This window comes from Aythya ferina (assembly GCF_964211825.1).
Source record: "Aythya ferina genome assembly, chromosome: 19".
Taxonomy (NCBI): Eukaryota; Metazoa; Chordata; class Aves; order Anseriformes; family Anatidae; genus Aythya; species Aythya ferina.
Window position 1 is genome coordinate 10,160,208 of NC_140309.1, and position 17,463 is coordinate 10,177,670.

At 38.3% G+C, this 17,463-nt stretch overlaps 1 protein-coding gene across 1 annotated transcript; it reads left to right on the forward strand.

The window, feature by feature from the left end:
- Positions 1-112: 112 nt before the first annotated feature.
- On the forward strand, positions 113-17,177 carry INTS2 (integrator complex subunit 2). Its single transcript, XM_084493571.1, has 24 exons — positions 113-480; positions 793-931; positions 1,625-1,727; positions 2,013-2,126; positions 2,799-2,929; positions 3,029-3,202; positions 3,394-3,620; positions 4,137-4,262; positions 4,867-4,938; positions 5,033-5,147; positions 5,776-5,844; positions 6,280-6,414; positions 6,950-7,126; positions 7,840-7,948; positions 8,794-8,898; positions 9,355-9,519; positions 9,733-9,934; positions 10,062-10,187; positions 11,651-11,840; positions 12,474-12,719; positions 13,751-13,858; positions 14,471-14,576; positions 14,753-14,929; positions 15,714-17,177. Exons 1-24 carry the CDS (start codon positions 188-190, stop codon positions 15,881-15,883), a joined length of 3,579 nt encoding a protein of 1,192 aa, XP_084349697.1. The 5' UTR covers positions 113-187; the 3' UTR covers positions 15,884-17,177.
- Positions 17,178-17,463: the final 286 nt, after the last annotated feature.

Here is a 17,463-nt window from a genome sequence, read left to right on the forward strand (position 1 = left end):
ATGGAATAAATTATTCATGAAGCCTTGATTGCGGTGTTTCCTTATTTCCTCTCGGGGAGCAGGGAGGGAGAGGAAGGGGCGGGCCGAGGCCTCCCGCCCGCCGCCGCCGCTCCCCTCAGGGCCGTGACGCGATCGCTTCGCGCCGTTGGCAGCGCCCGGCTGAGGGGACCCGGGGCCGGCCGCCGCCATGGCCGAGTGCTCGGGGCTGCAGTTCGTCAGCCCCTACGCCTTCGAGGCCATGCAGAAGGTGGACGTGGTGCGCTTGGCCGCCCTGAGCGACCCCGAGCTGCGGCTGCTGCTGCCCTGCCTGGTGCGTATGGCCCTGTGCGCCCCCGCGGACCAGAGCCAGAGCTGGGCGCAGGACAAAAAGCTCATCCTGCGGCTCCTCTCGGGCGTCGAGGCGGTCAACTCCATCGTGGCCCTGCTCTCCGTCGACTTTCACGCCCTGGAGCAGGACGCCAGCAAAGAGCAGCAGCTCCGGTAACTCCCCGGGTGGCTGCCGGCGGCCTCCCTGCGGCTTTACTCGATATATTCGGGGCTTTTGGGGGCGGTCGGTACGCGCTGAGGGGCCGAGGAGCTGCCTGGGCTTTTGGCTGGGCTGTGGGGAGCACAGACCCTGGTCATTCTGCTGGTATTTTCTGAATACACCACGTTAATCCGCCTAAATAGGTTGTCTAATGCTCAACCTTTAGTGTGACAGAAGAAATTCTTGCGGAATTATTGTCTTTGACCTGAAAAGCTGCCAGTGCATACAAAAGATGTGATAACTGTTGTGTTTTAATCATCTGGTAGGCACAAGCTTGGAGGAGGCAGTGGAGAAAGCATCTTGGTGTCGCAGCTGCAGCACGGCCTGACGCTGGAGTTTGAGCATAGCGATTCGCCTCGCCGGCTCCGGCTCGTACTCAGCGAATTACTGGCAATTATGAATAAGGTAAATTTCTTCCTTTCTGGGTAATTGTGAATTTTATATTAGCAAGACAAAGAAGCCAGAAGGCTTTGTTCTTAATAAGTTGATGTACTGCCCCGTTATGTTACCACTGCTACTGCTGTTGTGAGTACACTTCTCCAGATCTTACCTGGTGCTCCAAGGCTTACAGTTTCCATTTTATCGAACGGTGGCTTGTGAGTAAACTCCTTATGAACCCAACGTCCTAGAGGAAGTCTTTCTTCCTCAGAACAAATAAGGGTAATCTTTTCTAATGTAATATTTGTTCAGTGTATCTCATAAAGTGCTTTACTCAAATATAACGCGATTTTGTGATGCATCAGTGCAGAAACTATATTTGAAAATGAAATTGTGTTCTTACTCTTATTGCAGTATGTTAGCTACCCTATTTCTCGTATTTTTTTCTTCTGTATTTTATTTTCCTTGTGTGAACTTAATGTATTTTTAGAATTCTTAGCTGTTTTTCTTCTAGAAAGAAACAATAACGCTACTTATATTGATGTACTTCTGTTAGTAAATATTTATTACTCTAAACATTTCCTTGACTATGCGATATTTCTAGCTATATGTTTTTGGCAGTTTTAATAGATCAAATCTATTGAATTTCAATCTAGGGACGTCTGATCAGACAAATTGTTTCCTAAAACTTGTTCAGTGATGATAAATAATGCCTTGCAGGTGTCAGAATCAAATGGAGAATTTTTTCTCAAGTCTTCGGAGCTCTTTGAGAGTCCTGTCTATCTGGAAGAGGCAGCAGATGTTCTCTGTATTTTGCAAGCAGGTATATATATAGATATAAAAACTACAAATATATTCCATTTGTATTAATGTTGTAAGAAGTTATGAATTCAAAAGCAATACAAACTTAAAAGAAAACAAAACTTTTTGACCTGTCATGACTGATTTAAGGTTAATCTCAGCTGTATAGCTTTTTGAAAGAGGGATAATCCACAGGTAGATTTTTTTTTTCGTTCATTGGTTTGATATGTTACTTAACAGCATATTAAATACAAGTTTTTATTTGTTTCATAGTGAAACTCTGTAACTTCTAAAATTTTTTATCCAGAGTTGCCGTCACTGTTGCCCATAGTTGATGTAGCAGAGGCTCTGTTGCATGTCAAAAATGGAGCCTGGTTCCTCTGCCTCCTGGTGGCCAATGTTCCTGATAGCTTTAATGAGGGTGAGTTAGTTTCTTCTTGTCCAGCTTAAAAATAAAGATTTGAAATAGTTTCTAGCAATGAAGTTCATTCTAGGCTAAACCATATATTGTGAGTATTTGAACTGATGAGTGCTTAGCTTATGAAATGTAATTGAATGCATTTATGCTTAGAGATGCTGATAGGTCTCCCCTTCTCATCACGTTCACTCCCCTTTTTGCAGCCTGACTTTAGACTCGCTGTGTGCATGTTGCAGCTTCTCATCTGTTGTGTTGGTCACCTTTTTAAAGGCAGTGAATGACTGGGATGATGAACCTGGTTTAGCTTTGCTAATAGTACCTGTCCTTCAGATTGAGCCATATTATGATGTGAAAGATTTGTATTGACATTGCCCATTTAGTATCCTGTACCCTGCAGTAAGATTTCAGTCTCTAGGGCTGCCAGATGCACAGGTTGTATTAGATGAAGTATAAATAATAAATGGATGATGTGTAAATCTACAAAGATGCTGTAATTTCTCAGAGGGGGAAGACCATTTCCTTGTTTGTCCTACTCAGTGTTAATCACCAGTTCTTGGAGTAGCTGCGTTAGTAAATCATAGTGAGCCGAACAAAATGGCTTGGCTTTGTGTTTATGGATATGTGACTTTCTGTTGGAAAGGTCAGATTTACTAACGCCTCCTGTTGGATATTTAGTCTGTAGAGGCTTGATTAAGAATGGTGAACGGCAGGATGAGGAAAGTGTTGGAGGCCGTCGTAGAACAGAAGCACTCCGTCACCTGTGTAAAATGAACCCTTCCCAAGCTCTCAGGGTCCGAGGCATGGTGGTAAGCCTGTAACTCATCTGTCATGAGACAAGACATGAATAATATTTGTCATCTTAGTGGAATGTTAAAAAGATAATTGAGCCTGGACATTTTATCTAGGTAGAGGAGTGCCATCTACCAGGTCTTGGTGTAGCTTTGACCCTGGATCACACCAAAAATGAATCTTCGGACGATGGAGTGAGTGACCTGGTGTGCTTTGTGAGTGGTTTGCTACTTGGAACAAACGCAAAGGTTCGAACTTGGTTTGGAACATTTATCCGAAATGGCCAACAGGTGAGACATAAATGTGTTGCATGTTCCCCGGTAAAGAAAATTTTCTTTAAAACAAACAAATAAACAAAACCTCAGTCCTTCCCATTCTCTCTCTTTTTTTTTTTTCTTGAATTACGGAAGCTCTTCTATAATGTAGTGTCTGATAAGATTAATTTTATATTGTTGTTCTCCTCTTTTAACCTCTTACACAGAGAAAAAGAGATAATATCAGTTCTGTGCTTTGGCAAATGAGAAGGCAGCTGCTCCTGGAGCTCATGGGAATCCTTCCCACGGTTCGCAGCACACACATTGTTGAAGAAGCAGATGTTGATATGGAGCCAAATGTGTCCGTGTATTCGGGACTGAAGGAAGAGCATGTTGTGAAAGCCAGCGCATTGTTACGTCTCTATTGTGCTTTAATGGGAATAGCTGGGCTGAAGTAATGAATGTTTTAATGCTCTTTAATATGTTTTTACTCACTGTCTATCAATTTTTTTTTTAACTTAAAATAATATTAATGCATGAAGTGTGTTCCTCTGATTAATGCAGCAAAACCAGTGTTACAGATTTCATTAAAGTAAGTCTGGGCCTAAGGGTGTAGAACAGCTGAATAGTCTAGCAATGTACTTTGTATGAACTTTGAATTTCTTTTTCTCTGGTTTTACGTTTTAGAGAGCGCTAATGTAGCATCTTCATACAACATTAGTTTTGGTTTTAAGTCTGTTGTACCAATAGGCATGCTTATGGCCTGGGGAAGTTTTCTCACTGTTATCTCTTAGCAGCGATTTTTATTGGGATTCTTCAGTTCAAAGAGAAGTGCCCGTTAATCTAGATATTCGTATATTGATAGTAACTTGATAAACAGATTAAATAATAGAGAAACTTTAATCTTTAACCATTCTGATGAGGTTGGAAATCCCTGTTAAATGATCAGTGTTTTCTCCTCCCCCTTCAGACCAACTGATGAAGAAGCTGAGCAGCTCCTGCAGCTGATGACCAGCCGGCCTCCTGCAACTCCAGCTGGTGTTCGCTTCGTTTCTCTTTCCTTTTGTATGCTTCTGGCCTTCTCCACTCTTGTCAGGTACCACAATAAAGGAGGAGTTTTGTAAAGATATTACTGTTCTAATACAGCTAAGGCAATGACCTCCAGAGATGCAGTTTTTTTCTCTCCTAATTCTTTATACTAATCTCCCTACATTAGTTGAAGGGATTTATTTCACGCTGCTGTAAGTGTCTGAAACTGTGGTCTGCTCACCCACGTGCTGGTAACCAATCTTTTGAGGGGAGTATTGGCAGTAGCTTAGTTTGGAATGGTTTTTGAAGGCTAAAGTAGGCCTTACCGGTTACTTTTCCACCGAACATATTTATGACTAAATTCTTTAGGGACCTTATTCAAAAAAGTAGCAACATAGTTATTTAATGGATGTAGCTTTTTGCTGTGTGCTTTCAAGACAGGAAATTGCCTGACAGCTGGACTCTTGCCCAGACTTCGAAGTTCATGCTAAATATCAGTGCTTATCTGCTGTTTGATGCTAAGTAGACAGTGTCAGAAAGTATCCTGGTATAAGATTCCTCAAATACTCTTTTTTTTTTTTTTTTTTTTTTTTTTTTTCCTGCTAGTAATTGTTAGTTAAACTAACTGTAATTCCTGGGAAATGGATCTTTTCTGTAATTTCTTTGTGCAGTACACCGGAACAGGAGCAACTCATGGTAATGTGGCTTAGTTGGATGATAAAGGAAGAAGCTTACTTTGAAAGGTGAGAGCAGGCTTCTTTTGTTTTTAGTGTTTCCATTATTCTCATATTTACTTATGTCTTGTTGGGAATTAACTCTTCCTCTTTGGTATCGTAGTATTTCTGGTGTGTCTGCTTCCTTTGGAGAAATGCTTCTCTTGGTAGCCATGTATTTCCACAGTAATCAGCTCAGCGCTATCATTGATTTGGTCTGCTCCACTTTGGGAATGAAGGTAAGTCCTAAGCTGTTTCTAACACACACATTTCTCTGTTAAAATTCACTTTCTTACTGTGAATTTATACTCTTGTATTTACTTTAATTTTAATAAAAAAAACCTTGGTTTTGCTAATGTACCTGAGTAAACATATACCCAATAAATGAGTAACTAACTTAAATTAGTTCCTCTAGAAACACATCACACTGTGCATAACACTTGGTACAGAGGAATGTTATGATAAAAGGTACCTTCAAAAAAGTTGACTTGTTGAAATCATTATTTACAAGAAATTATTTTTAAAGACGATGAACTGATGTTGTTTCCAAACTGATCTGCAAAGGTTTTATTTTAAACAGTTTAAAGAAATATCTATCTGTAATACTTAATTCACTTTTGTAAGTTATCAAGGGAGACTTGCTTCAACCAATTGTTAAGCTAGTTAGTTAGATTGCAAGATGAGGAATATATAGTCGTGAACTTGTGATGTTTGAAAATAGGGTTTGTTTTACATGTCAAGTTTAGATATGTGAATCTTTTCCTTGTACCACAATAGAGACAAATTTTAAAAAGTTAATAGTTAATAAAATAAATTTACAGAACTTATAAGAAAGCTAGAACTTAACGTTTTGTTTGTTTGTTTCAGATTGTTATAAAGCCCAGCTCTCTGAGCAGAATGAAGACAATCTTCACACAGGAGATTTTCACTGAACAGGTATTTGAAGTCTAAGCCTTTTTTTTTTCCTTTGCTTTTTTTTTCTTTCCTTTAATCGCTTTGGTTTGACCTACAAGAAGTTGCACCATCCCTATAATGAAGAACTTTGGCCTTTTCTTTTTGTACAGTGATCTAATGTGTTTTGAACATTAGGCTGTTTTTAAATAATGGGAAAGCAAAGGAGAAAAATAGCCTAGAATTACATAAAAATATAGTAACAGGAAATTGTTTATAAACGTAGTATATTTGCTACAATTTTGCATATACTGTATTAAACTACGTAAAAGTATTCTTCAGCTACCAAACAACCAAAAATAAATAAATGCCTGAAAGGATGCAGCTGTGTAACTTTGTCACATCGTGCAGATATGTTGTGATATAGTGATATATATATTTTTTGTGGTATTTTTCTTGGTAATTATAACTTTCTTTTAGGTTGTCACAGCCCATGCAGTTCGTGTGCCAGTTACAGGCAATCTCAGTGCCAACATTATTGGTTTTTTACCTATTCACTGCATTTACCAGCTTTTAAGAAGCCGGTCATTCACCAAGCACAAAGTATCCATTAAGGTATGATATTCATTTTATTTCTGTTCTTTGTTTTGGATGTTGACTAGGCTTTGCAGGCTTTATTTTTTTGGTAGAATTGCCTAAAAAGTTACAATATGAACAGAGTTATTAATGAATCTTACTGTCTATTACCATGCAATTTAAGAAGGGACAATGTATTAAGTTAGGATACCTAAGAATGGTCCATGTATTGAGTTAGGATACCTAGTTATATAGCTCTGTAATCCAGGATTCTGAACATAGTTAAGTTATATATAATTAGAAGGTTATCCCTGTCCTCTTTCTGTGCTAAAATCGTAGTCTGAGCAATGTTTTCAGCCAGGACAAGCTTTATTGGTAGATCTGTGTAGAGCAGAGAAGGCTCTTTTTGGATATGCAGTTTATGACTACATTCAACTCAGAACAGGTATTATACTTTCCAAAGTCAAAACCTCATTCAAATACAATTTTTTGTAACTAGTTAAAAAGGACTGTACTTGCAAACAAAAGAATTACCTGTCAGCTTTGAAACTAAACATGGCATGTTTTTTTCTAGGACTGGATCTATCGGCAGCTCTGTGAAACCACCACTCCACTCCATCCTCAGCTGCTTCCTCTAATTGATGTCTACATTAACTCTATTCTTACTCCTGCATCAAAATCCAACCCAGAAGCCACAAATCAGCCTGTCACGGAACAGGAGATACTGAATGTTTTCCAGGGACTCACTGGGGTAAACAATTTGTTTGTTTCTTTCATGTACTTTCATGTCAATGTATGTGTGGTTTAGTATATTGTATACATGCTTGTTTCAGATTCTGTAAGTTGTCTTATTTTTTGTCTTTAGTCCTTACACACTTGTTGCCCTACAGTGATGGTCATATGTTTATAAGTGAGTCTTTTTAGTGCTACCTAGATTTCCAGGAGAATTGATATTTGTCCCCCTTTTACCCATTTCTTTGGGAAGTAATCAACTCACAGTATTAAAAATACAAATTAGAACACTTCTTAAAAATCATGGGTTCTTCCTAGCAGTAAAATGAATTAGAAAGAGGAATTTTTTATCTTGGATTTGTATAATTTTTGTACTGATTTGGCCTTCTTAGATCAAAAATACTAAGTCATTAAAGAACTCTAGCTGTTTTTGAAAGAAACATTTTCTTTTTGATAGAAGTGTGGGTTGCCTGGATGTATGTTGAATGAGTAGTAAATATTAACTTGTGCTGGAATCCTGGGACTACCAAGACATCAAAAATACCTTTTATGTTGGAAACTTTTAAGAAAAGAAAAAAAAAATCTTCAACTTTCAGCTTGGACCTCCTATGGCTTGATATTTTTATACAAGGTTTATTACTTTATCTTTTTTCATATTTGCAGGTAAATACAAATTTTTGTTCTCAGGAATCAGGAATGCAATGTGACATTTGTTTGTGGTTTTCTATACAGGGAGAAAATACTCGTCTTACTCAGCGTTACAGCATCACAACGCAATTGCTTGTCCTCTACTATGTCCTGTCATACGAAGAAGCACTTCTGGCAAACACGAAGACACTAGGTATATGTGAATGAATCTCTGAAAAATAACAATCTAAAAATTTGATGCAACTAGAGGGATTCTTACAATAGCCAAAAATTTATGTTGCTGTCAGATTCAAGCACAGTATGAAAAGCTTAGATTCTTGTAGTAAATACAGCATTACCATAGAAATAAAGCAGATAAACTGTCTGCTAAAAATCCTTAGCTGAGTAATTGGTTTTCCAGATTGAAAAAGGTCCAAGCTGGCCAAAAAGTTATTTACATTTACATGAATGTATTTCTGTATTTTTATAAATATTTTTGACCATGTGATAAATCTAGCAACAAATAGCTAAGACTTCTTAATCACTTCAGATCTTCATTTGTTCATGTGTTAGCAAACTAAGCAAATCTCTTTGGGCTGGCAATTTTATAATTTTATAGTTGGCAAGGCTGAATGATCCCTTTCTATCTTTCAAATTGTGGCTTTACCAGTTCTAAAAGAACGTTGTGTACATTACTGACTGAGTTTCATTTCAATGAAAACATAATATTTATATCTATTTTTTTTTAATGTTGAATACAAATAGTGCAGATTTGAGTATGATCTCAAAATCTGTTGGACTTGATCAAAAATAGTATGAAGATGTGAAAAATCTAGATGACAGGGAAGTCTTTAAATGGAAATGTTCACAGAAATAGTTTCCTAAAGGACGTAGTTTAATGCTTTACCAGGAATGAGGTGTGCTATTAGGGGTTTTCTCTATTTTAATTGAATAATATAGAGGCTAATGCCTCACATTTTCCTTACCGATTCAGCTGGGGAAATATATTTTTTTCACACTGTAACTGTTATGTGTGGATTTTTTCTCATTCCCTTGTAGCTGCCATGCAAAGAAAACCCAAGTCTTACTCTTCAGCGTTAATGGATCAGATTCCAATCAAGTACCTCATCCGGCAGGCCCAAGGACTGCAGCAGGAACTGGGAGGTATATCTGTGCATCAAAGTCTAATGTCGATAAAGAAAGAAAGCTAAGCTTGTTTCCAGCTCTTCTGCTGCTGGTTGTATCAAAGTGTGCTTGCCTTTTTGTTTCATTCAAACTGTGTCAATAGTAACTAGTGAAATTATAGATATATTTAAAGAGTAACTGTGAAAGTTTGAGGAGGGTAATTCTTTCTAGAGTAGTTAGTGTGGGAATTACCTGAGAATTTATAATTGTTTCAGGCTAAGTTTAAAAGCTGCTGTAGGGTCCTCCCACCTTTCCAAAATGGAACTTTTCCTTTCTGTTGGAGGTAGAATTTCAGGCTCTAAACATGCAAGCTCGTTGAACATTTTGGCAGTGATTCAGTTAAGATCTATTGTTGAAATGGTAGGCACAAATGTGTTCAGGTGACTAATGTAACTATTTAAATCTGAAGTGTATACTCTCTTAATGCCCTTAAAGGCTTGCATTCTGCACTGTTACGCCTTCTTGCAACTAACTACCCTCACCTCTGCATCGTGGAGGACTGGATCTGTGAGGAACAGATCACGGGCACTGATGCCTTACTGAGGAGGATGCTTCTTACAAACATTGCGAAGAATCATTCTCCTAAACAGCTCCAGGAAGGTAAAAGCTTTGTTTGAAGTAAGCAATTTTCTTTCCAAACTGGTGGAAGGAATATAGTGGGTTTGGAAGTGCGTAGTCATTTAATTTCTTTATGCAAATGCAGTATGATCAAACAAAATACTCTGCTGCAAGCTCGTTAACTTAGGAGTCTTCAGGTCAAGAAGTCAGCAAAAATGTCATAAGTCCAGTTTTACCATTGTCTTTGTTTTATAGCATTTTCCATGCTGCCTGGAAATCATACGCAGCTGATGCAGATTTTAGAGCACTTAACACTTCTCTCTGCTGGTGAATTGATCCCATATGCAGAAGTATTGACATCAAATATGAATTGCTTGCTGAATGCTGGAGTCCCTCGGAGGATTCTTCAGACAGTCAATAAACTTTGGATGGTTCTTAACACTGTGATGCCGAGAAGGTAGGCTCAAAATACCATTTAGTTTGCTGTTGCGAACAGCAGGAAACAAATCCTTTTTTTTCTTATGGACTATCTAGTAAAAAAACAAACAAACAAAAAAAGCAACTTTGAAACAATCTCATTTTAGGTTATGGGTTATGACTGTTAATGCTCTGCAGCCTTCAGTAAAAATAGTCCGACAACAGAAATACACTCAGAATGATCTGATGATTGATCCTTTGATTGTACTAAGATGTGATCAGAGAGTTCATAGGTAAGCATCTCTTTTAGCTTTTTATGCTCTGCAGTACTTATATTGATACATAGTGAGTGCTGTACATAAAGGTGTCTCATAAAAAACTAAAAAGGTTCATTACTTTGAAATATTTTCAAACTAGTCTTACGAGCTTCTAAGATCCATCTTTTGCTGCACCATATTCTTGTATTAAGCTTGTTGGTCTGAGGATTGAGTGAACTGTGCACGCTGTTTGAGCATGTCATATTGTCCAGCTGAGTGTCTTGTTCAACAGCCTTACATGTAGTTCTATTTTGGAAACTGTGATTTGCACATAGATCATCCATTTTAGATTTGTGTGTGTGAATTTGTTCTAGACGTTGCAGCATGCTTAAAATGGCTGCTGCCACATGGTGGTGGTGGTGGTTGTAACTGTAGCATCCTTCCACTTCACAGTTGTCTTTTGACATCCTTCATGGACCTGTAAATATTTTCTTTTTGGGTAGTGGTTTCTGCCAGCAGGTGCTGGTTGTATGTAACAGAGGTAGATTTGCTTCATTTTTCAACTAAGTCTTTTAGCAGTGCAGAGAAATTACTTCCTGTAGCTGTCAGTGATGACAGAGGAGTATGTGTAAAGCTGCACTGTGGCTTTGATATAGAAGAACAAGCTGAGAATTTTAGTAGTAGAAATGATCATAATTGATAGCAGCAGACCAGCTTGTAAAAGTACTTCAACCCCTAGCTTTTTTCCTTTTTGTATTCTTTTTCACATCTTCTATCAGTTGTGGTTTATTTTTGCCCCTTTTGTTGTTGTTGTGTTTTTTTTTAATACCCTTCTGTTCATAATAAATGGCTAGTATCATCTTGATTTGTTCTTCATATTCTTGTTGGTATGCATCTGCCCCCCTGCCTTTTAGCAATTGAGCTGTTAATCCAATTTTCATTAGGCTTGCTACAACTCTGCTAGACTTCAAGTTTCTATTGATGACATCTTTAATGCCAACCCGTAGGAGAAATATTTAAATGTATGTCCATTCAGCCCTGGCTGCAAATTGAAAATCCCAAGCTTCTAAAACTGTCAGAGAGATTTATAATGCAATGTGATTTGAAAACCATCATGTTGGTATTGTAGAAGCAGTTGTTTAGAGCTTCTCTGCCTTATATTTTCTCCATCATTCAGATCATTATTTTGGTTTAAATTCACATATAGCAGAATTTTTTCTAGTTTCCTTTGTTTGTCAGAAGTTATTCTCTGAAGTAGCTTCTTGTTTGTGTAGAGGGTATGCATGCATATGCGTGCATGAGAGAAGAAGGACTGAGTGGCAGGACAGCAGAAAGGCTTGTACCCTTTAGTGTTTTGCTGTGTTGGAGAAAGCAGCTTTAGTATGGACCAGAGTACAATCGAGTGAATCCTTTTGGAGTTCTTTTAAGTTTGTTTTTATTGTTACTATCTTATTATTCTGCTTACTGAAATGACTTTATTGTATGTGTTCCTACATTAGGAGCCCTCCTCTGATGGATATAACTTTGCATATGTTGAATGGATATCTTCTTGCATCGAAAGCTTACCTCAATGCTCACCTAAAAGAAACAGCTGAACAGGACATTAGGCCATCCCAAAATAATGCAATAGGTCCAGAAGCCCCAGAAGTTACAAGGGAAGAATTAAAAAATGCATTGCTTGCTGCTCAGGTAAGGGGGGGGAATGGATATTGAATGACATGAAGAAAGACAATTACAAAACAAATACAGAAGTGGAAAATAAATAAAAAGGTTGTCTTTTTTTTTTTTTTAATTATTTTTAATTCTTGCATTCAGATTGTTGACTATTTTTGGAGAGTTCCTGGGTAATCCTGTTTCACAGACATTCTATTCTTACCTTTGTCTGGAAGAATGGCACATCTAGAATCCCTCGTAGAAGATGGTTTTTGAGTTAATGGAGGTTTTATACTTAAATGGGTAGCATAGTCCCCTCCAAATTATGTGAATTGCATGGTCATGAGTGTTTTTTGGCTGATCTGGATGCTTTAGGGGGCTGTTGGAGATGTATTTTGAAACAGTACGTGATTCCCTTGAAAAGATTGTTCTGACCTGTGGTTACAATAATCTGGTGGATTTAAGCTTTTGTTCAGATAATTTGTTAATGTTCTCTAGGGTTTATGATTCTGGAACTGAGTTGTGGGATTTCTTTTCCGATACAAAAACGTTCTATAGCCAGAAATTCTAGCCATTTGGCAGCCTTTAATTTCTTAAATTGTCATTACTTTGTATTTTGTTTCTTATTTCTTTTTTTTATGTGTGCTCTGTTGCTTATTTTCTTCACAGGACAGCGCTGCTGTGCAGATCCTTCTAGAGATCTGCTTACCGACAGAAGATGAGAAAACTCAGGGCAGTAATACATACAGTTTGCTAAAGAGCGTTCAGAGTACCTCAGGTCCTAAGAGTCCAGAACTAGAGGAAGAAGAAGATAGCTTGCTGTGCAATCTTCGAGAAGTCCAGTGTCTGATCTGCTGTCTGCTGCATCAAATGTATATAGCCGACCCCAACATAGTAAAACTAGTTCATTTCCAGGTCTGGTTTGCATTATTTTAGTTCTTTTCATGTTTCTTCTGGTTAGGAGAGAGCCAAGTGAAGTGGTCAAAGAATGCTGGATGCTATTGTTGTGTTCCTTACAAATTACAAAAGCACACTCCTCTTTTTCCCATCTTCCCAAATTTGTAGTACCCACATTTCCACCAAATTTCAGTGCTTTTGTTCGGTGTTGTAGCTGAGAGAGGAGCAGCTAAACTATGCCTGTTCTTCATCATTAAACACATGCTTTGTTTGTGCCTTTGCCATTATTTATGCTGAAATAGTGTGTCCATTCTAGGCCAAAGAAAACTGGCGTACTCATCTTGTAATTACTTGTTCCACATCTTGTGTGGTTTAGTGTTTTTCTGGCCATGTTCTTAAATTAATATACCCATTATTCAAAACTGTAATTTGGCTGCAAATATCAACTTCTTCTTATCTTTCCTTTTTGCTAGGGCACACTTTATCTCTTTAGAGTGGAAGGAGAAAGGATGCCCCTGCCACAGCAGCTGTAGGCCTTCACAAAAAAGAAGGGGGGGGGGAAGCTTAGCAAATTTTTTATATAAATATGTTTTTTGGTATGTGTTAAATCTCTCATTGCCAGATGGTAGTTTCTTTAAAAGCAGTTAATTTGCCTTGACCTGGAACTGATTAAGTGACTGGAAAAGTTGTAATAGTGCAGTTGTGAAATAAGCAAGTTGGGGCCTATAGTGGTGTTTGGAACACGGGGCAAGGACACAAAAGAAAAAGAATCTATGCAGCTTGGTTTAGTTTGGGGAGCAGAAAAGGAATTTATATGCAAATAATAGGTTGAGTCCTGTGGATAAAGAACTGATTCAGACCCTGGGTGTGTCACCCAGCCTACTTCATGTTGCCTTGGGGGTACAGGCCTGTTGCTTGTCTTTCTGAACAAAAGCGAGTTATATTTGTTTTGAAAAAAAGCAATAATGCAGATCTAATTTAAAACTTCAATTGAAGCAGAATTTTTAAAACACCTTGGGCATATCTGTTTTCTTTCCTTAATCCCACAGGGTTATCCATGCGAACTTCTGGCACTGACAGTGGCGGGGATTCCATCAATGCACATCTGTCTGGATTTCATACCTGAGCTCATTGCCCAGCCTGAACTTGAAAAACAGGTACTGTGCAGTCGTCTCGTTTGGGAGTCACTGGAAGTAGTTAATGCTGATGCAGTATTGGTTAGGGGGAGAAAATAAAAGGATCACTTAAAAATAAGTCTCGTTCTAACCTGCCCAGTATATTAAGGTAGTATCGGTAGCACTTTTACCTTAGATTAAAAGCCCTCCCACCAAATCTGGGATTGTGATGACTCTGCTGACATGTGTGTGTACACTTGCTTAGGAAATGGTCATGCATTTCAATGTTACTTTCAAGAACATAAAAGCACTTTCAATAACAACTTTTTTGTATATATTGCCTATATAACAGTTGGCAGAAGTTTTGCCTTCTTAGATTTTATCTGGTACTTTATAGCTAGAGGAACTTGCATAAAGGTTTAGATTTTGAAAACCTGTTTGTTTAATGTTAAACATCTGATTTTTTGATTTTTTCTACGGCAGCATAAAAATTTCACAGTAACTATTTTTAAGATTTCTCTTGCTCTTATTTTCTGACTATAAGATGGGGAATATTTACTAACTCCTAAATTACATGAAGAGCTTGGGATTGAAATTGCAAAACAATTTATAACTTCTTGCTTATTTTTCTTTTGCCTTTTACCTACTTAACAGATATTTGCTATCCAGTTACTTTCGTATTTGTGCATCCAGTATGCACTACCTAAATCTCTCAGTGTGGCTCGTTTAGCTATCAATGTGATGGGAACCCTACTCACAGGTAAGCATTCCAGCAACTCCTTAATGCATTGGTTGTGGAAGTTAGATTTGTCTAGGTTGAATAAAATTTTGCCACAATGCCACTGTGTTAATTACGATTGTAAAAGTAACAACAATTCTTGACTGGATTATGATAATAGTTGCTTTTTTACTTACCCATTTCCTTTTCCTTTATAGTTTTAACCCAATCAAAACGCTATACCTTTTTTATGCCAACCCTGCCTTGTTTGGTGTCGTTCTGTCAAGCCTTCCCTCCTTTGTATGAGGATATTATGTCTCTGCTGATACAGATTGGGCAAGTTTGTGCCTCTGATGTTGCTACACAGACAAGAGACTTTGACCCAATTATTACACGTAAGTAAAGCAGCTTATATTTCAAAGGTAACGTCATGGTCCTAGGGAGAAAATAATGTTAATATTTCAAAAGTTTAAGCTTAGTAAATGCAATATGAAATGTGCTAAAGTTAATTTGTAAATACAGAAGGGATAGGGTTCAGTGGATTTATTGTGTTGGAGAAATTAGAAGCCGGAGGGGCTGAAAGCACCCTTTTTATTAAGCTTTGTACTGCCAGCCTTTTGCTTTGTTTCCCCATTTGTATCATTGTGAGATGTATCTGTGCAAGCAAGTGTTGTCAATAGAATTTGCAGTTATAGTGCAAGGTTAAAATGTGAGCAAAGGCTTTTGGGAACAATAGGACGCTTTTGTCTCTCAGCTGAGGCATAATGGTCATATAAGTCTTCCTAGTCCATTGGAAATGCAAAGTCAAATGAGCTATCTGATGTCTTATACAGCTGTTTAAATCATTTGGTTGATTTTTAGCAAGTAATTTTGACTTTTTTTCTGTCTAACACAAACGTTCTATTCATGTGATCCTGTGTTCTCTGATGCTATTTATGTTTAAGAGATTAAGAGGGTATATAAAAAGAAACAAAGAGGCAGATATAGGTAAATGAAAAAGAAAATTTGTAGTGTCTGTAGAAATAATCTGTGGAATTCAACTGTCACTGTTTCATGTACCAGGTTTAAATTGACAATTTAATAGCATATGTTTATGTTGTGGGTGTAAAATAACAACTGTATTCATTTATTTTTATGTTTGATTTTTTTTTTAATATTTATTTTTATTTATTTTTTCAGGTCTCCAGCAACTAAAAGAGAAACCAAATGAAGTGTCAGGACTTTGTAAAGATTCACCTTACAAAAGCTGTTCAAGGGATTTTGCGAGTATGGACCCTGATGTTCAGTTATGCCAGTGTGTTGAGAGCACTATCATTGAAATAATTAACATGAGCGTAAGTGGAGTTTAGGAAGAATGCAAATGAGATTATACTGTAGCTAGTCCCGTGGCCTATGGTGCCTAAATTTGGATAGAGCTGCCAAAGTGGATCGAGGAGCTGGAGCACGAGAAATTTTTCTTTCACTGGATTCGGTTAGGTCTGAACCTTCTTAAAAGAGAATAATACTTCAGGGAGACTTGTTTTGCTTTCAGTGAAAACTTTTGAGGCTGTTGTGGTGGGTAAATCATTTCCAGGGAAAGTAAGAGTGATCTTTCAGGCTTGCTTGGTTGCACACTCTGTGCAACTCTGTGATACAGCAATGCACCCATAAAAGGTTTCTTGACACTGTGAAGTGAGTACTTAATTTATTGAGCAAATGGCAAAATGATGGTGAAGAAAAAATTGAGATTGGAAAGCTTTACTAAAATTCAAATAAATGACTGTCCAAGACGTTGCAGAGCAAAAAAGATTTAACTTTTTTTTTTTTCCCCCAAACCATTGGTCGAAGTGTCAGTTCATGAGATAATAATTTTAAAGGTCAGACACCCTTCAGTGGAAGTTTGAAACTGGTCTCAAAGGAATAAAGTGAAGGATAAGCTTAAACAGAAATCAGTGTTGGAGGCGACAGTGCCAGCAGCTAAATTTCCTGTAGTGAAAGGGATGACAGATTTCAGCCATACCAAAGCAGTTCCACACAGCTCAGTGAACAAGAAGGCTGAAGAATCCTTTGTGCTTACCGCGTGCAGTTGGTTGTTCCTTCATTTACAACTGCAGCAGTTAGCCTTGGTGGATGTTTTGTGGCGTTGCAGAAGGGTGTTTATGGTGCAATGTTCCTGAAGCTTACACAAGCTTTACGTGAGGCAGCACATGCGCCTGCAGCAAAGAAGATTGTTTGGCTGTTGTGCCAGAATTGACTGTTGTACTTCAGCACACTTGGATTGCTAAGCTTGGCAGCCCAGATTTGCTGTTTCTTGAACAACAACATCCAGGATCCTTAATTAAAATATTTTTTTGATTTAAGCCAGTTTATATTCCAAAAATAACGGTCTGATTCTTTAGTGTGACTTGAGAAAGTCTTGCATACATCTGCTTCCTGTGATGGACAGTAAGTGAGAGACACAAGTGCTGGATTGTGGAGCCTGCTTCCCAGCTGTGCACCAGGCTCCTCGGTGTGCGACACCGTCAGGCTCCCAGGGATGGTTTTGTTATCTCCGTGTAATGTATGTAAATAATTAAAACACGTGCTGTTTTTTCCCGTCGTGTAATTTTATATGCTGTATTTGTATTTAAATAAAAAAAAAATAAAAAAGACGATTTGAATCGATTTGTAGGTGCTTATACTTCTAATGTGGAAGGGATCAGCAGCCACTGATGCCGTTGTAAGAAGAGGGGCAACAAAGAGGGAGCAGAAAATGGGGGGGCAGCAAAGTGGGGGCGCAACCAAGGCCCAACTCCAGCCCCAGGGCAATCGGAGGAGCTGCTCGGCGTGGTTACCTAGCAACAAGGGCAACCCGGAAGCCAACACGCCCTTCTACCATTGGCTCTAGCCGTGCGGCGGCCGGGGGTGGGGCCGCTCAGTGTGCGGCTCGCTGAGTGGCGGCTCGGCGCCC